Source organism: Lissotriton helveticus, chromosome 4_1, assembly GCF_964261635.1.
Source record: "Lissotriton helveticus chromosome 4_1, aLisHel1.1, whole genome shotgun sequence".
Taxonomy (NCBI): Eukaryota; Metazoa; Chordata; class Amphibia; order Caudata; family Salamandridae; genus Lissotriton; species Lissotriton helveticus.
In genome coordinates, this window is record NC_136063.1 from 23,709,701 (window position 1) to 23,737,211 (window position 27,511).

Consider the following 27,511-nt stretch of genomic DNA (forward strand, 5'->3'; position numbering starts at 1 on the left):
GTTCTAAGCCAATACTACATACCTCCTATGACTTCATTTGTATTCTCTGCCCATATCCCCTTCTCCCATGCCCCTCCTCAGCCTCCCTCCACGTCTCCTGTTCTCTCCTCAACATCAGTGAGTAGACGGTGTTGGTTGTAGGGGACAGTAATATGAAATCCTTGTTGATCTACTCCGTGGCCTTGGAGATGACACTTATGACAGATGGGAGGGGAAGAGGTGTGTTGAATGGTGCTATCGCTCGCAGCAAAGGCGGTGGTCTGTGGTAGTGTCATCTCTTGACCTCATTGTCACCCTTGCTTTACACCCTCCAGTGGCTTATCATCAAGTTGGAGGTTGTCCAGGACGTTCCTGGCTCCTTCATTCCTTCTGTTCCATTAGTTTTGCCTGGACTTCTTTTTTGAATCTAATTGCAACAGTACTTCATCAGTCTGAGCACAGTTACCTATGAAGAGCTGCTTGCCAACTGCTAGACCTAGGTTTAGAACATTTTTCTTTCATTCCCTGAATCGTTTGTTATTCTAAGGTTGCTGGAATGGCTCCTTTGGGTAGTAACCATTTCATTTGCATTACATTTTAAAGCCTATTTTTCTGTTTCTCCTAACAATGCACTCTTGACACATAAATACATATTTATGACCCTGTTTGTGTCGCTCGTGCACCAATGCAACATGATGCAAGAGCGATGCAAGTGTTAAGTCAGATTTATGAAGCAATTTCGCTCTAACAATCGGGCGTAACACAAAACAGCACAAATCACTGCGTTGCGTTGCTCTGCCCTGGGAAGGCATATCATGGGCATCACATGGGTGTGCACACTTAACTCTCATGGATATTGACGCATTTCCAGATTTACAAGAACTTGTAAACCTGGGAATGCACCAAAAAGACGCGCCTGCCCAAGAGGGGTGTAAGGTGAGAAATATCTTAATTTCTCCTTGTTACTCCCTCTTTCTAAGCAGCACACATAGAAAGCAGAAAATACCACTCAGGGTGTTTTTTCTGCAGGAAGGTGTCACTTCTGGACACCTTCCTGGGCACCTCTGGAGGTAGGGGGTGAGGGATGCATGGAGAAGAAGGTCATTGGGAGACCACCAACACAGATTGTCAAACTGGGCACCACCAGAGCTGAACCAGCTCTGGGGTCAGGATCACTTTGGGGCGATGTCGATTTAGGGGTGTGTCGAGGTTGTACATTTTGAGGATGCAGCCTGTTGACCGGATGACCTCTAACCTCTGATGTCCCAAACAAGGCTTCCAGCAACAGCTTCCTACTATGTGTTACTGCTAGGCTGCACAGGATGATATGTTTTTGCCGAGGATCAGACAGTTGCTCTGATGACCTTATGATTGTTTCCATGAGATGCTGTAACCCCAGGCCTAGTTACACCTGTACATTTAGGTGCTTAGGACTGAATGAAAGAAGTGCAAAGAAAACATCCTTGTGGGTCTTTATTTAACAAATACAAAGTGCCACGAAGCCTTTATAGAGACATGTGCAAGGAAACAACAGCTTAGTACAAGATACCCTTTGTTTACAGTTGATAAACAACACAACATGATAGCTGGGCTGTAATTATTTTTAAGTACCTATGGAAGCATAAAGTGACAGCCCAGCTTAAATGTATTGCTTTATAAAAGAACACTGAGGACACAGGTATGTGCAATTTCATTAAGTGAAACAGGTATTATTTCTTCATTAGTAATATTGGAACTGGTAATGTTGCCTTTTCTTGGAATCACAGACAGCAGGAGAAGTGCAGGTGGACTGGAAGCAGACCCTTCTGTGACCTTGGTTACCTCATCTAGGAAGAAGCAAACAGGAGAGCCCATCATGATGGTTTAAGAGACAATAAATACACTTATTACTGATGCCTAAAACAACCCTTTCTATTAAAGCATGATACAGACAAGGATGTCATAATATGAGGGTACCAATAGAACCCCATATTGGGACACACCTCCCTTACCAGAAGATAGGGCTGAGAAAGTCACACCAGACAACGGACTTAGCATCCTAACAAAGGTACCCCTGGGACACAGAGTAGTTCTTTGAATGAAGGACAAGGCTGTCAGGGTCCTCAGGGCAGCAGTGGGCGTGGCAAACACTCGAAGGTCAAAATAACTTTTTTAACTCCAGACCTGGGAACTTTTAGGGAAAGTTATATAATACCCAAGTATTTTTGGAATGGTCATTTTCAATAGTAGAAAGTGCTGCTCCGAGGGCACAGCTCAAGGTAAGGAACTAGTGAACTAATTCAAGAGAGGCCTGCACCACTGAAGCATCACTTTTTCAGATGCTACAGTGGCACAAGCCTCTCAATCATGTCTATGAGGCCACGCAAAGCCGCTTTACATAGCCTCATAGATATGGAGTAAGACTAAGCAACTCAATCACTGTGCTGCCCTACTCTGCACCAGGGAGGTGTTCCTTGGGCATTGCAGTGGATTTTAGCCTGCATCACCCACGAATTTTGATAATGACCTAGATTTACTTTTTTCACGTAAACCTGGGACAGCGCCCAAACCTTACACCTCCGAGGACCAGGCGTAACAAGGAGAAATATATATTTCTCCTCGTTTTTTTCCTCTTTCCATATGTGCTGCATTCTGCACCACATATGGAAAGAGAAAAAAACCCTCACTGGATTGAAGGAGCCCCTTCCTGCTCAAAAACAATACTGCATGCAACACAGACACCCTTGTACCACGTCCAGCTTCTTTCGGATCTCCACAGTAACAAACGGAAGGCTAGGTGTGCCCTGGGACTGAGAGGTCACCTAAGAGACAGTGACCTTTGTCCCTGAAAACAACCAGTGTTGTTGAGGCTCAGAATTTATCATGGAATATAGCGCCTCACCTTTTTCCAGTCCATGTGAGTGCTATCCCAGAAAGTGCAGCTCAGATCACGATGAATGCACTGAATCTAATGGGGCTCTCTTCTTTCCAGAGCAACTTTACAGGAGCTAAACACCTCACTGCGTGGGATGGGTGAACCCCTGCTGAGGAGAGAGAGCTGGGTGTTGTACACAGCTATAGTCCAAATAAATGCTTATATACAGACTGATATGCTTTATATTTTGCATAGAGTATAGTGGTTATGTAGGGAAGAGACAGAGTCTTCTGAAGAGAAGGTGGTTATTAATGGATAAGATGTTTGGTGGTAGAGAGTTCCATAGTTTAGCTGCTTGAACAGAGAAGGATGTGCCCCCCATGTTTTTTTCTTGCATAGTGGGTTTTTGAGGCGAGATGCCAGTGTAAAGCAGAGGTTCCTTTGTTGAATGTATTGAATGATTTTATTTCTGATAAAGAGCAGTCCTGTTCCATGCATCACTTTGTGGGTGATATAATGCTGCTTGAATGTGGATCATATGGCAACCGGTAACCAATGCAAGACTTTCAAGGCAGGGGAGATGCGGGCTTGTAGCTTTATATGTAAGAGTAGTCTGGCAGCAGATCTAAATCTGTTGCAGTCTTTTCATTGTTCTTAAAGATAACTTGTGGTAGAGGCTATTGGCATAATTGAGTTTGGACAGAACAAGAGAGATGGTAGCCTGGACATTGTGTGGGAATCCCAGGTAGGGGACAATGTGTTGCAGAGTTTTAATAGTAACAACGCTTGATCTTGCTAGTTTGTCCACTTGGGAATTCATTTATACCTTGGAGTCCATGGTCATTCCAAGGTTTTTTACTTCCTTAGATACTTTAGGTATTGTTCCCAGATCATCAGGCCATGTGGTGAGTGGATTATAATTTTTTCAATCACCACTCATGAGTATTTCCATTTTAGAAGCATACAATTTGAGATGGCTCCAGGTCATCCATTGATTCACTGCTCTGAGACAACTGGAAATTGGTGATGTTCGTATGTCCTAGGGGCATTCCAGCTGAAGGAGTATTTGTGTGTCATCTGCATAGTTTTAACATGTGAGGTGAAACTGATTGATCAATGCCGGTAATTACTTAATTGACAAGATAATAGACCCTTGAGGGATCCCTGCTTTTGTGAAGTGTGGTTTGGATGTGAAAGGGGGGGTATGGATGACATTGGAGAATTAGAGCAGTAAACCCGTTGCGGTCAACTGTTCTCCTAAGGTAATCCCAGATGGCAAGGAGGCAGACTCTGTGCCTCTTTTTGGAAGGAATCCTGTTTGAAAGTCTGGAAGTATGGGATTATCTTTATGCATTGTGATATCTTGGCGAAGGCTGCTCTTTTTATAAGTTTGCCCAGGAAAGGTCTATTTGTAATGGGTCTCTAGTTGTCAGGATTTAGTGGGTCTAGGTTTGTTTTCTGTAGCAAAGGGCTAATTCTTCTTACTGGAGTGACAGCAAAGATTGCTAGTACAATTTTCTAGAAGGTATGTGGTGGACTGGGGTCAGACGGGCTGCTGGCAGGCATGCTTGCTTTGACCAGGTCAATAAATTCTTTGTGTGTTAATTTGTTGGAAGGAATAGGCTGGGTTAACGTATAAATGGATTATTTTGGAAAAGGCTTGGTGCTGATGTTTTTTCTTTGTTTTAAATATGAGTCCAATGTGTCTGCTTTGGCTGTGTAATGATTTGCGAATTTGTCTGTAAGGTCTTGAGTGATGGGATGAGCCCATTCTAGGCAATTTGGTTTACAAAATTAATTTAGAATTTTCTAGAATTCTTTATTTGCACATTTAGCATTCTGAATTCTCTCAGAGTAGTATATTTTCTTACGTTTTTGCAGGTGAAGTTTGTCTTGACTGGTGTTTGTTTTTATCCAGGTATGTTGTTGCTTTCCAATTTGTTATTTTATCTATTTTAGCTCTGTATTTCTCCAAGGTGCCTAGCTATCTTTTGTTCTGTTGTGCCGTTTTTAGTGGCAACAGGATATCGAAAGCTTCCTGTAGCCAATCACATATATTTTGAACAGAGTTTATTGAGTCTAGATCTGTACTGGATGTTAGTTGTGTATCTAAGTGTTCCAAATTGAGTTTGTTCCATGGTCGATAAGTGTATGAATGTAAGGTTGATTTAGGTGTGTTGCTTAGTGTTCTTTTATGTTGGAATGCAAGCAAGAGGCGGGCTGACCACGTGAGTGAAGTCATTGTTTGAAAGGTAATTAGTTGTGTATTAGCAAAAACAACATCTAGGATGTGTCCAGCAATGTGTGTGGGTTTGTGGACGATCAGATGCAGGTTTAGTGGGTCTAGTCAATTGCTGAATTTTTGGGATGGGACATATTGGGTTTGTCAAACCAAACATTGAGGTCACCAAGAATGCATAGGTTTGAATTTAGTGTTATTAAGTTTACAACTATGTCTATAAGTTTGTCAGCGAATGTTGAATTGCTAGGTGGAGGTCTGTATAGGAGCAGGAAATTACAGGAGGAAGATGGTGTAGGGTTGCATCTGGTAAAGAGTGCCTCACAAACTTGCACTGAGATGACGTCAGCTTTGGTGATATTTAATGTTTGCCCAACCACAATTGCTATTTTGCCTAAATGTTTTGGGTGATAGTTTGATAGCCTAGAGAAGCATCTTCATGCAAGATTGGACCCATATCATCTCCTAAGCATGATTCTGTTATGAAGAGTATGTCAGGTTGTGTCAGTAAGAAGGTCCCAGAAGTGATGCTTGTTTTTAGAGAGCAATTGAGCATTTATTAGTAGTCAGTTAAGAGAATGTGATTTGGTGATAGTGCAACTTGGTTCGAGTGAACAGTATTTTGTGTACTTATTGCATGTGTGCCCCTAGTGCTGGTATTAGCTGTATGAGATTAGCAATAGTGTAGCTGTTATGTATTGTATACCTCTTCAAGCAGGCTCAGAATGCATTTTGATGGGTCTGTGTGTGTGGGTGGTGGAGATGGTGATTGAAAGTGAGTTGATGAACTGTGTTGTTTATATAGTGTAGCCTTGTTGATGTGTAGACACAGAGAGGCACAGTTGTGAGAAGTGGCATGCTGCTTATTTTGTTTGTGTCTGTTTAGGATTGAAGGTGTATGAGTTAGAGGTGGAGGTGCAGCATGTGCTTTATGTATATCTGTTAGGTGTGGTAAGAGAGAGACAGCTTGGCATTCGTGTTTGTTCATGTTGTGTACCTTTTTGGTTGTCAGGAAGATTGATGCATAGTTGTAGTTTGAGAGGGAAAGTATTATGAGGTGTTACGCATGTGAAATCGCTGATGCTGATGTACTTCTTTTCCGAGAAGGATATGTATGTAAAGTATTGTTGGTGAGTGGAAGCTGTATGTTAAAGGGGTGGTGATGTGTTTGTGAATAGAGTATATGTGTTGTGTGAGAGGGGCTGAACTACAGTTGAGTGTGTCAGATTTGAATGCTGAATGAGGTTATAAGTGTGGTGCAGTGAAGTGTAAGTTTTGTGGGGTTGTCTTATTGTGATAGCAAGAAGATGAGAGTGTTGGTGTATGGAAAGATGGAAGGCTGAGTATAGGTTTGTTTGTGAAAAAAGGGGTCTGCTTGAAGTCATTAGATGAGGGAGTGTGTGTCTGGATGGAACATAGTTAAATATGGTGTGATTTTGCTATGAATGGATTGGTTAGTGTTAAAGGAAGAGTGGTGTATTGTGTACAGGTGATGGTGCAAATATGCGATTGCTGGGGAAGAAGGGTGTATAGTTTTGGTTAACGGGGATTTGTAGTAGGTGTTTTGATAATAAAGGGTAGACTGTGGTAAATGAGTGGAGTACATGTGGTGTGAGTGTGTTAAGCTGGTTGTGGTCCGTGGATGGGGTAGGGTGGGTGCTGGTGTAAGTATATTTGGGCAGCATTTTTAGCCCTAGTCCCGACCCGTCATGAACAGGCTCAGTCATCTGCCCTTGTCCTCTCCACCCTTTGCCTTGATGCTCAGGCTGAGACACCCTGAACACTGACCTTAATTAGCGCTAGTGATCAGGTTACCACATTCGGTCAATGGAAACCCTAGTCCTAACCCTAACCAGTCAGAACACTAGCCGTTAGCAGTGGGACCAATAGGGGACCAGTCCCAGCCCTAGTCTCAGCACTAGTCCCAGCAGCTAATAAGACATGAAACCAAGTAATACTCTAACTACAACACTAGTCCCTGCCCTTGTCCCTTGTCCTAACCCTAGTCCCAGCAAACAATGAGGTACGCAACCCTAAACCCTATGTCCCATAGAAATCCTAAGCCTCAGAACCAATCAGAATCTCTAAACCTATCCATCAATCAGATCCATAACCCTATGCCCTAAATATAGGAGGATCACTAACCCAGGAATCAATGAAAATCATCCAATTATCAACCAATAGGAACACTAACCATAATCCAATCGAAACATTAGATACAGCCTCCAATCAGTGCACTGATGTATTATCTGATAGCAGCTCATTTGCGGTGCATGTGACCTCCGCACAGGTTTCTGGGCAGAGGGCTGAAAGCTGCTCCTCCATTAAAAAATCCTAGGAGACCGACAGGCTCAATTCACCCCCTGGATGTCTGCAGATAAGGGCCTAAAATTTTGCCCTCTAACAGTACTGCTTGTCCAACTCTGAAACAAACTCACTCTATACGCTAAAAAACACAGCTTAAACAACTAACAGCAAATTACGGAAACCTCAAAACACTTACCCTGTCTCTGGGGTACAATATGTCTGTTTGGAGGGGGCTTAGGGGGGTGTTCGGGGTGTTTAATCTAGTTGTTCTCACTTAAGGGAAAAAGGGGTCTGACAGTGGTTTGTTACACATAGGTCTAAACATAGAATAAGGGAGAAAATTTGAGGGAAAACCAGGTAAACATGGGCAATGACAAAACTACAGATTTGTTAACTACAAAACCCAAAATGCAACAGGTAAAAATCAGACAGTCACAAGCAGGTCAAACTTTACTTTTTCATACTAGAACAACCCCAAACAAAACAGGTGAAAATGGTGCAGTCACGGGTGGAGGAAAAATGCTTTAAAATGTCAGCAAATACATAGCACAAATTCATCCTTCTAACCACCTTCTGTTTCTTGGGTCACTGTAGTCTTGGGCACAGGAAAGCTGCAGCTCACAAAATGGAGGTGAATGTATGCCTGGGCAGGTGTGGGAGGAGGGAGGCCTCTGGGTTGACTGGCAGCTAGGTATCCAATCAGCAAGCTCTGGCTTTCAGGGCAGGGGGCTGGAGGATGCTTCTCAATTCAGAATCACATAGGAGTCAGACAGTTCCTGAATTTGGAAAAGGTAGTGCATGCCCTTCTCATCACTTCTCCAGTGCTTTTAATGGGAGAGTACTGGCACTTCTCATCACCACACAGATACTCTTAGACAAGGAGGAACTCCATTTCAAGCACTGGTGAGGCATGCATTCCCCTTGGCCCCACAAGGCATAGTACCACCCCCGTCCACCCTGCTGCATGCCGGGATACTCTCCAGCCCTGGCGCAGAAAGGGAAACCAATAGACGAGTGGGTGATACAATGCTTTGGCAGGGGACGGCAAGAGGGGTGCAGGGCTCTAGAGGGCAGGCTGCTGTGGGTGAGTGGGGCAGCAGGACCCAGGAGATTTCCCCATCAATCAGTTCTTGAATCTGGGTGAGACTTGCCTGATTCATGAAAAACACATCCAGTTGCAACATGCCCAGTTAGCAGCTGTCCTTTGCATAATGTGAGCCGCGCATACTTGCTGATATCTGGCATGGGCAGCGTTGACAGTGAGTGACACCCATTTAGGAACCACCCACGGATGGAATGGTACGCATGTGCACTGGCCCAGTATTGAAAGGTGGGTGTGTATGCTTTTTCCTTTTTTGACATCCTGGACACACTGCATGTATAGTGACACAGTGAGAAAGTTAGACAGCTACCAACATCTTCCAAGGGTTCTGCTGTGGAACGCTTTTATCTAGTCCTAATACCCCTTACCTTACAGTGCAGCTTTGACCACCAAGGCACTGATGACCGCTGCCAAGGAGAGCAGGGTGTAGCTAATCGTAGCTGACGTGCCTGACAAGCCTGGCCCATGGACAAGTCCTTCCTGACAATCTGGAGAACAGACCTTGGAAACCACTGAAGATGTAAGGAAAGAAAACGGTTACTCTGTAGGAACCCACTGCCTAAATGTCTTCACATTTTAATATATTACATCCTAATCTGAATAATTATAAAAACTACTGAGTCTCAATATCTCTAACAACTTCAATTCCTGGAGATGAGAAAAACAAACCATGACGTTATTTAAGTATATTTATCAATAACTATTATTTACTAGTACACACCGCAGTTAATAAGTGTCATCATCCAAAATAAGTTACTAGTCACAGTTATAAAAATATAAAATCTGCCAAAATATCTAGTGTGGTGAGGAGTGTAATTACATCCTCTGAAATACCACAGTTAGGACTAGCTATGGAACACTGCACTGCTCATGGCCTCACACACAAACTCATTAACAACATCAAACATTGAATAATTTGCTCCCCAATGGCCACATCATTTGTAACTGCAAGAGAACAGCTACAGTTTCACATTGAGATTGCTGACATTAAACCCTGCAATTCCACTGTCTGCAACTAGATGTCCTTACAGATATTATGCAAAGGAAAAACCCTGCTGTAATTCTGCTCACAAAAATGATACGTTCACACACAAAAAACAAGATGTAAGCATTTGATCTCAAATTTGACAACAAACTGCCTTTTATAAGAGGCAGTAATCCTACTAGAAGCAAAAGATAAAAAATACAAATATGTGTCCATTCGGTGATGCCTTCAATTGTGTGTTTGCTGAGGTCATATTTGATATTCCAAGTGATGTACTTTGTACATAACCCCTTTTCGGAGGATCCATGAGGCACAGGGCAAGGCCGTCGCAAATATTTTTGAGTCACCAGCAGACAGCAGTAGTAGTCTTATGTGATGTTTCACCACCATGGAGCCGGACATCCCATAAGAACGATATCCAATTTACTCTGGTTACTTCTCTTCAGATCCCTGCATTTAGGTCAGTAGTTAGATGGGCACTGACCTCCATAACTTAGACAAATAAATTGCTGTTTAGGACCATTAGCATCAGTCCACTGTTCCCTTAGAAGCTTAGTGCACCTGCACAGCGGAAGGACTGGACCTGCTGCTTCAAGAAAGCGAGGAGCTCATATCAAGCCCAGAGTCCTGCTGCCACTGCCTAACCCGACAAAGTCAAACTCCAGGGTCACAAGGGATTGTTCAATACTATGCAAGTGAGTCCTGCAGAAGGCTCTGTGGTTTAACCGCACTTACTGTTGGTTGCCACCTGTTGGTACAGCAAGAACCTGGTGTAGATTTCCATCTAATGAAGGTGTACTCATCGCGTTTAGCGCAAATTTTTTTATCGCTTCACATGCGTTGTTAATAGGGGGAAGTAGTGCTAGCGACTGTTTTCAGTCGAGTTGGGAAAGCCTACTCTGCATGTCATTAGCGATAATCATCGCTCGCATGCAAGGTGCAATCTGACTCCACAATAGTTTAGAAAAATAAAGGTATTTAATCTAAACTACACAAGACCAAAACAACAAAAATCCAACATACACAGTTGAAGAATATGGTTTCAAAAGTGTTCTTAAGTTTGCGTTAAAATAATCCACAGTTGCGTCATGTTTCAGCCACAGTACCTTTAGGTGCGACAAAAGTTCCAAGTGAAAGCTGTAGCGTTGAATAGCAAGCAATGGGTCACTCCTGAGACCCTGGGGAGGCGATGCGACAACCCCGCTGGACATAGAGGGCGTGTTGCGGTGACTTTGGTCTGTATGGGGAGGGTTGCGATACCTTGCGTTGATTCCGTTGCACAGGTTTCGGTGGAAGCGGCTCGCAAAAGGTACGATGCGACCATCTCTGGGGAAGCGACGATCTCTGGTGTGACGACGATGCGTCACACCGCATCACACAGCAGGGCAGTCCTTCTTCTTCAGTCTTCCAGCTTTCTCCTTGGCAGAGGTTCCATCTTGATTCCAGGATGATCTAATTTTCTGTAGTCAGGGGTCCTGTACTTATACCCCTAAAAGTCTTTGTTCCCTTTGTGCAGGAGGGCTCTGAACCCAGTCTGATCCAGTTATGGGTGTTCCTTGAGCACTTTGTTTTCATGGCTTCTCCTTTCCTTTCTTAGTGAGGGCCAGGGTCGTCAGCCGCCCAGCAGGAGGTGGAGCCAGCATTGTGGAAGGTAGGCACAGCCCTATTCGGGCCCAGGTACTATCCCCTCCCACCACTCAAGATGCAGATGTAGTCATTCAGCCTAGGGCTGACTCAGCCAGCCTCCTGGGGGCTCCCCAGCCCCTGTCACTCTCAAACCAGACAGTCAATTCACAAACGGGCCAAGGCACACAGAAAGGTCAGACAAGAGAACAGCAACTTTCTAAAGGTGCTGTTCTCAAACACAGGATTTAAAAATCATCTTTCCTAAAAGATGTGTTATTTAATTCTGAGTTCAGGGATACCAGACTTTTATGTCCTACCGTGCTCCTATAGGAAGGTATGCTGGTAGCCACTGTAGCCAGCATTCCCCCTGATAGCCTATGGGCAAGGTTCCCCTTACAATAGTGAAAAACGAAAATGGCTGTAATTCACTACCAGAGCATATCACCTGCACTAGTACATGCTCTACCTTTCACATACACTGCACCCTGCCCAAGGGGGTACCTTGGGCCTTCCATAGGGGTGACCAATGTGTACAGAAAGGGAAGGGTTAGGCCTGGCCAATGGGGACACTGACCAGGAGGACCTGGCAGTTCACAGACTGCACACAGGCACTGTGGTGGTAGGCCTTAGACACCATTTTAGGGCTACTCATGTGGGTGGCACAATCAGTGGTGTGATTTTTGATGCCTGAGTGCTCTATATCACTTTACAAATGGGTGGTGGTGTGATGCCTGGGCATTCTGTATCATTGTTCAAATGCACAGTGTTGTGATGCCTCAGTGCTTTATATTGCTGTACAGATGTAGGGTGTTGTGATGCTTGCATGCTTTTTATGACAGTTCAAATGTAAAATGTTGAAATGCTTGAGTGCTCTTTTCACAGTGACCGATGTATAGTGTTGTGGTGCCTCTGTGTTCAATACCCCTATGCAGATGTGCAGTATGGGAATCTCTGGGTGTTTTAAATTGCCCTACATGTGTATTGTGTTGAGATGCATGCATGTTATAGAGCTGCTCATTGTTGTGATGCTGGAGTGGCCTATATCATTATTATAATGTTCAGTGATGTAATGTGTGAGAGGTCTGTATCACTGCACAGGTGTTCATTGTTATGTATCAGTGTCCCTGTGCAGATGGTCAGTGTTTTGATGCCTGGGTGCTCTATATCCCTCCAAAATGCAAAGTGTTGTTCTCCCTGAGTGTTCTCTGTTCTGCATGAAGTGTATCAATATTCAGATGTAACATATTGTGATGCTTCAATGCTCTACACCCATGTGCAGAGATATGGTGTTGTGATGTCCAAGTGTTCAAACTCCCAGTGCAGATGTGAAGTATTATGATGACTGAATGTTCCATATGACTGTACTGATGCACAGTGTTGCAATGCATGTGTGTTCTATATCACTGTGCAGATATGCAGTTTTGTTATGCATGTGTGTTCTATATCACTGTATAGACCTACAGGGCTGTGATGCCTGAGTGTACCGTATGTCTGTAAAGGTGTACAGTATTGTGATAGCTGAGTGCTCTATATTATTGTACACATATGCAATGTTGTGAATTCTGAGTGCTCTATATTATTGTACACACATACAGTGTTGTGATAGCCAAGTGCTCTATATTATTGTACACACATACAGTGTTGTGATAGCCGAGTGCTCTATATTATTGTACACATATACAGTATTGTGATAGCTGAGTACTCTATTGTACACATATACAGTATTGTGATAGCTGAGTGCTCTATAATATTGTACTAATATACATTGTTATGATAGCTGAGTGCTCTATATTATTGTACACATATACAGTATTGTGATAGCTGAGTGCTCTGTATTATTGTACACATATACAGTATTGTGATAGCTGAGTGCTCTATATTATTGTACACATATACAGTATTGTGATAGCTGAGTGCTCTATATTATTGTACAAATATACAGTGTTATGATAGCTGAGTGCTCTATATTATTGTACACATATACAGTATTGTGATAGCTGAGTGCTCTATATTATTGTACAAACATACAGTGTTATGATAGCTGAGTGCTCTTTATTATTGTACACATATACAGTGTTGTGATAGCTGAGTGTGTAGTGTAGTTCCTATATTCCCAATAGGCTCTGCGCATTGGAATAATATAAACAGCAGTGTAGACGTAGGACTGAGGTCAACTAGGTCTCTACTGACTATATTAGACTTAATTAGTTTTGCAGCTAGCTCAGAGGTCACTAGAAACTTTCTCTAGTAAACAAGGAGGAGTTAAACATCCCTGGATAGACAAGAAGGGATTAGCGTCTGACAACCATATAACATGACAACTTTGCTCCCTCAGAATAAAGAGTGTATCTCTAGAGTCGTGTGAAAACAATAGGCAGCTATTTCACTCAGTCAATCGTGCGTACTTAGTTTCACCAGAGTGCAGAGAAATAGAGAGTTGGGCGTTTTCAATAAAAGGTGTTATTTATTGAGCAGTCTTCTTTGTCATGCAAGAGAAATGAATTGCCACAATTGCAATACTTATCATAAAGTAAAGTGCGTACAGTAAAAGTAGTATTATGAAATAATACTGTAAAAGCATTGATATGGTTTCTTAGCCATATGATACTTTAAAATAGATAAAATATATACATACATAAAAACATTGACTAACGTACTCAACTGGTGCTTCTAAATACGCCTACCCCGGTGTACCTGACCTAAGCCTAATACGTGGGAAGGAGTAAGTAAGTAGCAGTTTAAGTTAAGTTGGTTTTGCCAAGAATCTGAATCAAGAATTCTCTTAAGGGTTTAGTCAGCTCCGTACCTTGGTAATAGAATGTGGGAGGTCTTGTATCTCTTTCTTCAGGACTCGATCTCCCAGCAACCCGCAAGGGTGGCTGGAAACACCGGAGCTGGAATCTTCTCAGCTGGAGAAAAAGACAGCGTCTCTCTCAGTGCGTCAAAACGGAGGGGCGGCTTCCGTGGGCTCTCGCATCAGCTCGGCTCTCGGGCAAGTAGATAGCGGCTCTGCTCCAAACCACCGTGTGTTTGCTTAAGGCAACTGTTGGTATATTTATACCTGAAAGGTGCCGGGTTTGACGTAAGGTTGGACATAAGACGTCACTAAGAACTAACAGTTCTTTCTGGACTCTAGGAGTTCTTGTCTAAATCAAAACAAGAGCAGGGGGATTTGACGGGCTGCTGGAGGCTTGGTTTGTTTAAAGAACGCGTTGTACTTTCTAGGAGTCTAGGGGAGTAGCCTTGCCGTATTTGGACTGCATGGGCTATTACTAAATATGGATATGATTCTTATGCCTTTATAAGGATATTATTTGTTATAACCACATGAGGGCATAAATCGGGAATATCGAATTATGGTCCTAGATAGAAACACAACAAGTGCTCTATATTATTGTACACATATACAGTATTGTGATAGCTGAGTGCTCTATATTATTGTACAAATTTACAGTGTTATGATAGCTAAGTGCTCTATAATATTGTACACATATACAGTATTGTGATAGCTGAGTGCTCTATATTATTGTACACATATACAGTATTGTGATAGCTGAGTGCTCTATATTATTGTACACATATACAGTATTGTGATAGCTGAGTGCTCTATATTATTGTACACATATACAGTATTGTGATAGCTGAGTGCTCTATATTATTGTACACATATACAGTATTGTGATAGCTGAGTGCTCTATATTATTGTACACATATACAGTATTGTGATAGCTGAGTGCTCTATATTATTGTACACATATACAGTATTGTGATAGCTGAGTGCTCTATATTATTGTACAAATATACAGTGTTGTGATAGCTGAGTGCTCTATATTATTGTACACACATACAGTATTGTGATAGCTGAGTGCTCTATAATATTGTACACATATACAGTGTTGTGATAGCTGAGTGCTCTATATTATTGTACACATATACAGTGTTGTGATAGCTGAGTGCTCTATATTATTGTACACACATACAGTATTGTGATAGCTGAGTGCTCTATAATATTGTACACATATACAGTGTTGTGATAGCTGAGTGCTCTATATTATTGTACAAATATACAGTGTTGTGATAGCTGAGTGCTCTATATTATTGTACACACATACAGTATTGTGATAGCTGAGTGCTCTATATATTGTACACACATACAGTATTGTGATAGCTGAGTGCTCTATATTATTGTACACATATACAGTATTGTGATAGCTGAGTGCTCTATATCATTGTACACATATACAGTATTGTGATAGCTGAGTGCTCTATATTATTGTACAAATAGACAGTATTGTGATAGCTGAGTGCTCTATATTATTGTACAAATATACAGTGTTGTGATAGTTGAGTGCTCTATATTATTGTACAAATATAGAGCGTTGTGATGGATGAGTGCTGTATATCCCTGTATAGCTCTAAATTGTTGTGATGCTTGGGTGCTCTGTACCCATATACCGATGTACAGTGTTGTGAGCCACTGTGTTCATTATCCCTGTCCTGATGTACTTTGAGGTAATGCCCCAGTGTTAAATATTCCTGTACAGATTTCAATGATGTGATGCCTGTGTGTCATATGTCTGCCTATAAATATGCAGATGTGATGAATGGATGTTTTTTATCACTGTACAGGCATCTGATGTTGTGGTGTATGGGTGTTTTATTTCACTCAACAAATGTAAGGTGTTGTGAAGCCTGAGTTATCTATGTCACAGCATAGAAGTGCGATGTTGTGATGCCTGAGTTCCCCACATCAATGCACAGATAGTCAGTGTTGTGATGTCTGATTTCCCTTTATCACTCTACAGCTGTGCAGTGTTGTGATGCCTGGGTTCTCTATTTCACAGTATAGAAGTGCAATGTTGTGATCCCCACATCACTATACAGATAGTCAGTGTTGTGATGTCTGATATTCCTTTATTACTCTACAGATGTGCAGTGCTGGGATACCTGAGTTCTCTATGTCACAGTATAGAAGTGCAACGTTGTGATGCCTATGTTCCCCACATCACTGTACAGATAGTCAGTGTTGTGATGTATGATATTCCTTTATTACTCTACAGATGTGCAGTGCTGGGATACCTGAGTTCTCTATGTCACAGTATAGAAGTGCAATGTTGTGATGCCTGAGTTCCCCACATCACTGTACAGATAGTCAGTGTTGTCGTGTCTGCTATCCCTTTATCACGTTACAGATGTGCAGTGCTGGGATACCTGAGTTCTCTATGTCACAGTACAAATGTGCAGTGTTGTGATGCCTGAGTTATCCCTGACACTGAACAGATTTGCAGTATTGCAATGCCTAAGCTCCATTTATCACGGTATAGATGTGCAGTGTTGTGATGCCTAAGTTCACCACATCACTGCACAGATATGCAGTGTTATTATGCCTGTGCAGTCCATATCACTGTAGAGGGTCAGAGTGGTGTAATACCTGGGATTACTGCACAGATAGAAAGTGTTGTGATGCCTAGGATGTCTATATAACTGTACAGAAGTGTAGTGTTGTGATGCCAGAGTTCTCCATATCATTGTACAGTTTTGCAGTGCTGTGATGCCTGAGTTCCCTAAATCACTGCACAGATGTGTAGTGTTGTGATGCCTGAGTTCTCTAAGGCACTGTAGAGATGTGCAGTTTTGCGATGCCTGAATTCTCCATATCATTGTACAGATGTGCAGTGTTGTGATGCCTGAGTTCCCTATATCACTGTGCAAATGTGCAGTGTTGTGAAGCCCGAGTTGTCCATGTCACTGTACAGCAGTGGAGTGTTCTGGGGGATCACTGACAGAATATAGAATGCCAAAATATCGACCTACCAAAATATAGTGGACAAAATGTAGAATGCAAAAATATCAAATTCCTCTCTGCAAACAGGTAAGTACAAAAATATTGAATCAAAAATATAGTGTAAAAAATATAGATAGTCAAAATATCGAATTTTATTAAATGTCTTAAAAGTAATTTAAAATTAATGAAATAATACATATAATTAACTAAAACATACTTAAAAATACTTAAATAACGTTAACATTGATAAATAATAATTGAAAGTAAAAAAAAAAGAAACATACAATTTTATTTTTAAATACATATATATTTACGTAATATTAATACAAAATGTACCATATTTTCACCATAGGATAGCGGGAGGGTATAATTTACTATTACCACTCCAGTGAGTGCAACAGTAGGGAAAGCGTTGGATAGCGCAGGGGTAAAAATTACTATTCCCACTCCAAAGAGTGCAACAGTAGGGAAAGCATTGGATAGCGTAGGGGTAAAAATTACTATTCCCACTCCAGAGAGTGCAACAGTAGGGAAAGCGTTGGATAGCGTAGGGGTAAAAATTACTATTCCCACTCCAGTGAGTGCAACAGTAGGGAAAGCGTTGGATAGCGGGAGGGTAAAAATTACTATTCCCACTCCAGAGAGTGCAACGTTAGGGAAAGCGTTGGATAGCGTAGGCATAAAAATTACTATTCCCACTCCAGTGAGTTTAACAGTAGGGAAAGTAATGATTTAATATATTATTAACAATAAATTAAATATCAATACCAATAAAAAACTAATTAAAATTAATTACCAATGTAATATTATGTAATAATTAATCAATTAGAAATACTAATAAATATTAGTTAATACAAATGAATTACCTATTCATAATTATTTAACAACTAATTAATTTTCAATAACAAAAACTAATTAATAATAAAAATGTATACCAATTTATAATTAATTAACAGTAAATTACTTATCAATACACAACAAATATTTTCAATATGTAATTAATTACAATTAAATTACTTCCCACCCTATTCCCCTATAAACCCACAATCCTCTACGGAAAACACATTAATACAATTATCATAATTATCAATTAATCAATTGATACAAATGAATTACCAATTAATTCAAATGAATTACCAATTAAAAATGAATTAACAATAAATAAAAAATCAATACAAATACATAAACAAATATTTACTGAATTACAATTAAATTACTTCCCATCTATTCCCCTATAAACCCACAACCCGCTACGGAAAATATAATAATACAATTAACATGATTATCAATTAATCAAGTAATAAAAATGAATTACCAATTAAAAATTAATTAACAATAAATTCAAAATGAATACCAATACATAAATAAAAATATTTAATTAATTACAATTAAATTACTTCCCACCCTGTTCCCCTATAAACCCACTACCCGCTACAGAAATAAAAAGCAACATTAAATGAAAAATTATTAATAATTTCTAAAAATGAATATCCAATTTAATATAATTAAATGACTTCCCACCCTATTCCCCTATAAACCCACAACCCGCTACAGAATTAAATTACGCAAAAATTAAATAACTTAAAATTCTTTACTTAAAATAAATAAAACATACATTACAAAAATAAATTACACTTTCACACATATACTAACATACAAAACACTTTAAAAAAATCGATATTATTAAAAATTCTATATATTTGAATGCCTATATTATATACTTCGATATTTTGACTTCTATATTTTGACAATCGATATTACTTACCTTCAATATTATATTTTTAACTACTATCTTGTGTCCATTCGATATTTTGTCCATTCTATATTTTTACTTCGATATTATGTCCATTCTATATTTTTTTCTCGATATTATGGCTAGTTACCATTCTGATGCCTGAGTTCCCTTTATCACTGTACAGATGTGCAGTGTTGGAATACCTGAAACCTTCACATCACTGCACAGATATACAGTGTTGTGATGACTGCACAATCAATATCACCGTACAAAAGCAGTGTTGTGATGCCTGAGGATTCCACATTATTGCACACGTGTGCTTTAATGCACTGGACAGATAGGTAGTGTGATGCCTAGTTTTTCTATATTACTGTACAAATGTGCAATGTTATGATGCCTGATTTCTCCATATCATTGTACCAATGTGCAGTATTGTGATGCCTGAGATTCCTTTATCTCTGTACTGGTGTGCAGTGTTCCCTTTAACACTTCACAGATGTGGCGTATTGCAATGCCTGCGTTCCATTCATCACTGCACAGATGTGGTGTATTGTGTTTCTTGAGGTCTCCATAGCACTGTACAGATGTGTAGTGCTGGGGACTTTCCGCTGAAGGACTGTACATGAGTACCCTCAGACCCACAGCTGGCTCTTGAGGGGATCCTCAAGCATCACTTCCACTTCATCATCAAGGCTGTTGGCGTCATCTAAGGAATGGCAGGCCTGGGGTAGGTGTGCCCCCTCTCCCTCTCCCCAGCCCCTCTGGGCTCTGTAGCAGGCATCACATCCCAGCCTTTCTGAGGTTGTGGGGTGGGAAGGAAACACCAAGGCACCAGCTCTGGGACTTTAGCAGCCGAGAGGTTCAGGTGCAAGAGTTCAGACTCAGAGGTGCAGTTATGAATAGTGCAGCAGGTGCAGTAGCACCATGACCTGATGTGTGTGGGGCTCGCTGCACTGCTACCATAGCTGTTGTTACACTTTCAAACCAGGAGTTGGTAGGACATATATATTGTTAATAATAGCATTTGATCAGATAGTCTGAATTTATTTTTCTGTTACAAGTGCTGAGATGGAGCCAACATGCTTGTGAAGGCTCTTATGCTTGAGATCTGTGTAGGATATATATGTTTCTGTACATAAAGTGATGACACAGGTGCACGAGCTGGCACTTACTTCCAGAGACAGATTCCTGGACTTTCAAGCAGTATTCAGACCTCGAGGGGCAGTTGGTTTCAGTGTTGCACGCAGCATTGGTGGATGGTCTGAGGCAGGTGTAACACCTCAAGGAGTGTGCTGTAAAACAAACAAAGAGATGGTTTAACAAGGTGACCCCAGCTCCTCTTCTGCTTCTCTCTTTAAACTGTGCACTAAGAGCACAGGTGTGATGTCATAATCCTGCTCTAGCATGGTATGTATGAGTAGAGCAATGTAAATCGAGGACTGTTGCAAATGCAAGCTGACTTCCTTCTCCATCACTTTGTGACTGCTGGGATCTGGTTTTAACCAGAGCCTGCCCTTACCAACTTGATCTAAACAAACAGCGACAAAGTCAATGCATCTGGCTAACAACTGAAACTTCCAGTTCATTGATTGGAAGGTTTAAAATAGAAAGTGTGTGTGTGGGCGTGCTTGTGTGTGAGTGAGTGTTTGTGTGTTTATTTGTGTGTGTGTGTGAGTGTGTGGGGTGTGTGTGCTGTGTGTGGGTGTGTGGGGTGTGTGTATGTGTGTGTGTGTGTGTGTGTGTGTGTGTGTGTGTGTGTGCACGCGTGGATGTGGGATTGGGCCAGTGGGTTGGCAGTCAAATAGAAAAATGGATGTGCGCATGGATGGATGAATTCACAATTCACTAATGCAAACATTAGCTCAGTTAAATGACACCAAACTACAGAGACATTTGGATAGTCTTCGGGGACCACCAAACACATGGCTGCTGCACAGCAACGCACAAGTGCTCCCAGCGTAGATGTAGGTAACTCTAAATGCATAGATGTCTGACTTCGTGAATGACCGTGCACATGGATGAATGGGTGAGAGTGCATGGATTTTTGTGAGTGCCTGTTTGGTTGTAAGGGGATTAGTAGATTTAGTAGCAGACCTTGGCTTTGGCGTTCCCTTATCAGAATTAGATGCAAGGTGCCTCAGTGCCTCCCTCCATATTTCTTTTTTTTAAATGTTGTACAAAGGGCATGATGACTGGAGTATTAAGGGTATGTCGAGCTGTGTGCTGGAGGGAAGATTATCTGTCTGCTTAGGGAGCAATGACCTGTGTCCTAAGGGCACAATGACCTGTGTGCTAAGGGCACAATGACCTGTGTACTAAGTGCACCATGACCTGTGTGGTAAGGGCCCAATGGCCTGTGTACTAAGGGCACACTGACCTGTGTCCTAAGGGCACAATGACCTGTGTGCTGAGGGCACAATGACCTGTGTACTAAGTGCACCAAGACCTGTGTGGTAACGGCACAATGACCTGTGTACTAAGGGCACAATGACCTGTGTACTAAGGGCACAATGACCTGTGTACTAAGTGCACCATGACCTGTGTGGTAAGGGCGCAATGACCTGTGTACTAAGGGCACAATGACCTGTGTACTAAGGGCACAATGACCTGTGTGCTAAGGGCACAATGACCTGAGTACTAAGGGCACAATGACCCGTGTACTAAGGGCACAATGACCTGAGTACTAAGGGCACAATGACCTGAGTACTAAGTGCACAATGACCTGTGTGCTAAGGGCACAATGACCTGTGTGCTAAGGGCACAATGACCTGTGTACTAAGTGCACCATGACCTGTGTGGTAAGGGCCCAATGACCTGTGTACTAAGGGCACACTGACCTGTGTCCTAAGGGCACAATGACCTGTGTGCTGAGGGCACAATGACCTGTGTACTAAGTGCACCATGACCTGTGTGGTAAGGGCGCAATGACCTGTGTACTAAGGGCACAATGACCTGTGTACTAAGGGCAAAATGACCTGAGTACTAAGGGCACAATGACCTGTGTGCTAAGGGCACAATGACCTGAGTACTAAGGGCACAATGACCTGTGTACTAAGGGCACAATGACCTGTGTACTAAGTGCACCATGACCTGTGTGGTAAGGGTGCAATGACCTGTGTACTAAGGGCACAATGACCTGTGTACTAAGGGCACAATGACCAGTGTACTAAGGGTGCAATGACCTGTGTACTAAGTGCACCACGGCCTGTGTGGTAGGGGCGCAATGACCTGTGCGCTAAGGGCACAATGACCTGTGTACTAAAGGCATGATGACCAGTGTAATAAGGACAATATGACCTGTGTACTGAGGGCACAATGACCTGTGTATGAGGGCAGGATTACCTGTGTACTGATCGAACAATGACCTGTGTACTTCGGGCATAAGGACCTGTGTACTAAAGGCACGATGACCATGTACTGACATCAGGATGACTTGTGTTCTAAAGGCAGGATGCCCTGTGTACTAAATAGATGATAACATGTCTACCAAAGGCAAAATAAACCTGTACTATGTCAGAATGACCACTGTACTAAAGGCACAATGACCTGTGTACTTTTATATATACCTAAATATTTTTTTCCCAAAAAACACAGTGCCAATACAGCAAACAATACACACAATCCTAAAACCACATTTCATTTGTAATAACAATCCGCTTTTTAGTACAATGATCCTATAAAGCAGTATGCCATAGGCTAGAGAATAGAGTATAAAAGCTGAAAGCATGCAGTAGACCAAAAACATTGTCAGATTAAAATATTTCAGTGTATACACCCAATCATGTATAAATAGATGCCATGGAGATCATTCCAATTGAGTGAATTGGGTAGCCCAAGTAGTAAAAGGGCCCAAATCCTATTCCCTTTAATGCTGCCCTTTCTACCTCCCCCTTCATAAAGTGCTTTTTTTCAAGTAGAAAAATCGGCCTTTGCACTGCTGAGAAGATGGAGGTTGCGGATCTAGCCAGGCTGAGGAGTCTAAGAACTGCCATTGCTATAAAGATGATAGAACTGTTGGTGAATGAGTGGATGTGTATGTAGATGTTGAAATTACCTAATAAGTTGTTGTAATTGGTATTGGTTTCTCCTTTTTTAAGAAAATGTTAGTTTCTATTTTTGAATGTGTGTGTCAAAGGTTATTTTATGCTGATAGGAGGTCTGCCACTTTGTCACAAGGATGTTGTCATCAGTGATGTCATTTGAGATGTCATCAGTGATGTCATGAGTGATGTCACTGACCATGTCATGAGTGATGTAATATGTGACGTCATCAGCAGTGCATTGCACGCGCAAGTTATAGTGAGTCCAACTAACTATAACGTGGGAAAATGAAGATGAGCTCTTTTCCATCTTTCCCCTCTTGTTCATTTATACCAAGTAGCCTAAGCTGGGATGACAAAGGGCGTCTTCTTTTAATACATGCTCTAAAAAAACAGAAATGTCATGGCCTATCTGTTCTATGTAAGGAAAACGTGTACAATATCCGCACCGTGTGCCTTACACCTAAAACAAAGACTTCCCTCCACTCCTCCCTATCTAACAAATTTCGCCAGGGTAATGTAAAGGTAAAAAAAAGTCTTAAAGTTTTGTGAATGCAGATTGGCAGAGCTGAGTACGGTATCCCTTATTTCTAATGATTTTAAAAAACAAGACTTCGGGACCCCCAACTTATCCTGCCATCTCACCCTGTGCTTATCTAGATTATCAGGTACTCCTTCCAGCTTCTGTATATTTGCAAGATTGAGGAGCCTGAGCTCTTAATTAGCAATTCCATTGGAGATACCTGCCCAAAGCCCGCTGCTCCGCCGGCTTTTTTAAGCAGGAAATATCTCAGCTGTAAACATTTGAAAAAATCCTGGGGGCCAATACTAAATCTTCCCATAACTATGTCAAAAGAAGCAATGTGATCCCCTGTCAAAAGATCCCCTATCCTGTAAAAGCCACCTTTCCCCCACCTTGCCAGAAACTCATCTTGTAGGGCCCTATGGAGCTGATCATTCCCGATAATAGGGGTGTGCCTACCAAACCTACCTACAATAATTGTGGATTTTCAAGGGGATCATGTGGAAAATATACAATAATTTTGGCAGAATCATAATTTTAAAGACTTGTGTACTAAAGACACAATGGCCGTGAACTAAGGGCAGGATGAGCTGCGTACTAAGGGTGCGCTGACCTGTGTGGCAAGGGCACAATGACCTGTCTATTAATGGCACAGTGACCTGCATGCTAAGGGCATGATGACATGTGTAGTAAGGGCACAATTACTTGTGTACTAAAGGCACAATGACTGTTCACTAAGGGCAAGGGGTTGTATGACGTTACAATGCATACTTTTACAACGCACACCTTTAAACACATTTTTTACAACGCAACATCCATTACAAAGCATTCCATTACAACGCATGCCATTACAACTAATTTTTAAAAACTACCTTTACAACGCATTCCATTACAACGCATACTACCTTTACAACGCATACCATTACAACGCATAAAATTACATTGCATGTATGGTAAGTATTGGATAGTGTAGGGGTAAAAATTAAAATTCTAACTCCAGGGGGCGCAACAGTAGGGTAAGTGTTGGATAGTGTAGGGGTAAAAAATTACTATTCTAACTCCAGGGGGTGCAACAGTAGGGTAAGTGTTGGATAGTGTAGGGGTAAAAATTACTATTGTAACTCCAAGGGGCGCAACAGTAGGGTAAGTGTTGGATAGTGTAGGGGTAAAAATTACTATTCTAACTCCAGGGGGTGCAACTGTAGGGTAAGTGTTGGATTGTAATGGTATGCATTGTAATGGTATGCGTTGTCATGACTGCGTTGTAATGACATGCGCTGTAATGGTATGCGTTTTAGTGTCATGTGTTGTAATGGTTGCGTTGTAATGGCATGCTATGGAATGGATGTTGCGTTGTAAAAGTTTCGTTGTAATGGTAGTGAGTTGTAAAAGTTGCGTTGTAAAGGTTGTTTCCCAGGGCACAGTGACCTGTCTACTAAGGGCACAATACCATGTGTACTAAGGGCACAATGACCTCTGTATTAAGGGTTTGATGACTTGCATATTAATGGGTATGACGACCAGGGTACTGATGAGCCCTGCACGTATGGCTTGTTGACATATGTACTGAGGACTTGAATGGATGGCTGCCCTCAGCACTACCACACTGGAGGGGTGGGAAGGTTACTGGTGCACTCCACAGAAGACCACGCCCTCACCACCATAAGTTCCTTGGAGGATTGGAGGTCAACTTCAGCTGGTCTCAGCTACAACTTGTGAAAGGCAAAGGTCACAATTTGTATGTGAAAGAGGATTGTGATATCACATTTGACAGCAACTTTTTATGGAATCTATAGGGGAGTCATGCAGCAACCTCCTGAATACAGAGGGGGGAGAGGAGGCAGCAGAAAATAAATCTGTTCAAATCAGCATACAATAAATGGGTGACAGTCAGCATACACCTATCCACACCATCTCCCAATGAAGAGAGCTTGTCAAACACAATGGTTGCAAAAGTCAAAAAAGAAAGTTTGTTAGACAAGCTTTACATGACCAGTGTTATTGTAGTTTTATTCTTATATTGATACCGTAATTCAAGAACTCACAATTAGATCACAAGTATAGCCAGCATGTGTTTAGGAGAACAGGGCAAACAAAGTGAATTTGAAATAACTGGATGGAGTCAGTGATAGAAATGTCAGTTTTTCACGTGGAAAAAGTGCATAGAAGTACATCAGAATCAAATTCCATGATTAATTTGGGAGGGGCTTGGAAATTTTCAACTGATAAATTATAAGCCCCTGGAAAGCCTCTAGATCTGTGCTGAGAAAAACATCCGAAGTAAACATTGCCCTACAGAAAATTCACCTGTAGTTCTACAAGTCCCTACAACTGACACCAGATCAAGGGACACTGACAATATCCATCTGCCTCTACTCTACTTCTCTCAAGCTCCCTTCTGGGTCACATGGCTGCAGTCTTTCTCACTCATCTTCCACATTTCCAGTGGTGGTCAAGCTGTGATGGCTCCAGAAGGTCTTGCTGAAATTCTTTTTATCATTGACTAAACCATATTGACCAGTCCTCATGAACTCGGCTGGTCTCCCAAATCTGCCCTCTTGGTTTCTTAGCAGTTGCCGGAGCACCCAGTGTCTCTTCCAGTTTACACGCAGATAAACATTTAAAGTGGAGGGGTGCAGAGCCGATATACCTTCCCCCTCTTAGCAAAGAAGGGCTATGGGGATTCATCTCCCATTAGGGAGCAACTGCACTATTGCTCCCTAATGAGAACAATAGTGCAGTTTTACCATGACCTTAAAGTTACGCACATCTTTCTGAAGTATATCTTAAGGGTTAGACACATCTATCTTACCAGCTTAAAATAGGCGTTTCATACCATGTTGCACAGAGAGTTTTCCATGATCTGCTGGCTCCTGAAGGCATCGTTCAACTCATTCAAGATCCCCTATCGCAAGGGCTGATGAAATCACTTGTAGTAGGAGCAAACCAGGCACTGCTGCGTGTATAGGACATTTGGAACAAATTACATCAAGTTGGGTAAAAAGTAGTGTTACTCCTACTGCACATAATAGTATTAATTTCCTTGACTACAAAGGTGGAAATGATCAGATGTGCCTTTCAAACTTTGCATCTATGGCCTTATAGGTCACAGATCACATGTTCTCTGTAGCAGCTGCAGTTTGATCCACTGAGCTATCTCCCCCACTTAACCAAGAGTGTGCATTATCATTTATGTCAATTTATTTTAGTAGCCAGGTGGAGATATTCTTGCCAAGACAACACATTATCCTACTCTTGCTCTAAATCAAATCCAGGGGGGAGTTTAAGAGGCATGTCCTTCAAAAGCAGTGGGGCTGTATGGTTAAGTGTGTGTCTAATAATTAGTCTGGCAGAGCCCTGACAACTGTTACTGTCACCACTGACAGCAGAGATGGGGCCAGCAGGTGGAAAGGAGCTGTTGCCTTCAGTCACTCACTCCACATGACTTGTGGATCACACTGGTCTGACCTCCTGGAAGGAGGGACCCTGGATGGTGCAGGGAGCCCACATGCTTTAGTCAGTTTTTGAAAGACATTCCTTCTCTTATGGCTTTCACATCCCACATTAGTATCAGAGTGACATCAAATCCCTAATTACTCACTATTACTGTAATTTTGAGAATCAGGAGACTGCCTTTGAGATCTAAATTGCACATTGGTATGTGGAGACCTTCAAGCAATGGGATTTCAATGGGAAATCATGACTACTGTGACTCAACTTCAACAGAATTCATGGACTCCAAATGAAAATAGGTCTGCTAACCCCATGCATCTCACATCCCAGCACAGTGAAGGGCTAGGCAGGGGAACCCCCCACTTCTCAATGTGTCTAGTTTTATAATCTCATATTGCGCTACACTAAGAATCAACCCCAGGAGCCACCACGGCTAAATGTTTCAGCTGAAGTTCAGCAGATCTGACGGGTCTTCTACAGGGCTTATTACTAATGCAAACAAAGCAGCCTTGCAAGGTCAAATTGGGACTATTGGACATCTGGGATCAAGTAGATTGATCCATTGTGAGGAGACAGTGCTTTGTCAGATGCTAGGAAGATCACTTTTATGTAGGTTCACCAACATGGACACCTCTGGTCTTCCAATGTCCAGTAAATATGATGCACCCAAATATGGGAATCTTGCACAAAATTACTGTCTAGATTTTATTTCTATTCCACTAAACTGTTTCATAACATGTCAGTGACAATATGACTTTGTTATAATCTGTTCCTAAGAATTGCTAAGGGCAATAATAAATTCAGGAGCAAAGACGAAAGCATGCATGTTTTTTAATCTGTCAGGGTTATAGTTTAGCATTCTACAAATTTTAAAAATGCAAGA

General features: G+C 41.7%; 1 protein-coding gene across 1 annotated transcript in view; it reads right to left on the reverse strand.

The window, feature by feature from the left end:
* Window positions 1–1,435: 1,435 nt before the first annotated feature.
* The window catches only part of LOC144826917 (lymphocyte antigen 6E-like), a 28,906-nt gene continuing 2,830 nt past the window's right edge, over window positions 1,436–27,511 (reverse strand). Inside the window, exons 2-4 of the mRNA XM_078685375.1 lie at window positions 19,785–19,904; window positions 8,850–8,993; window positions 1,436–1,805 (exon numbers count right to left, since the gene is read on the reverse strand). Of these exons, the coding sequence (XP_078541501.1) occupies window positions 8,851–8,993; window positions 19,785–19,904 (263 nt within the window). The 3' untranslated portion in view covers window positions 1,436–1,805; window position 8,850. The remainder of the gene's footprint in view (window positions 1,806–8,849; window positions 8,994–19,784; window positions 19,905–27,511) is intronic.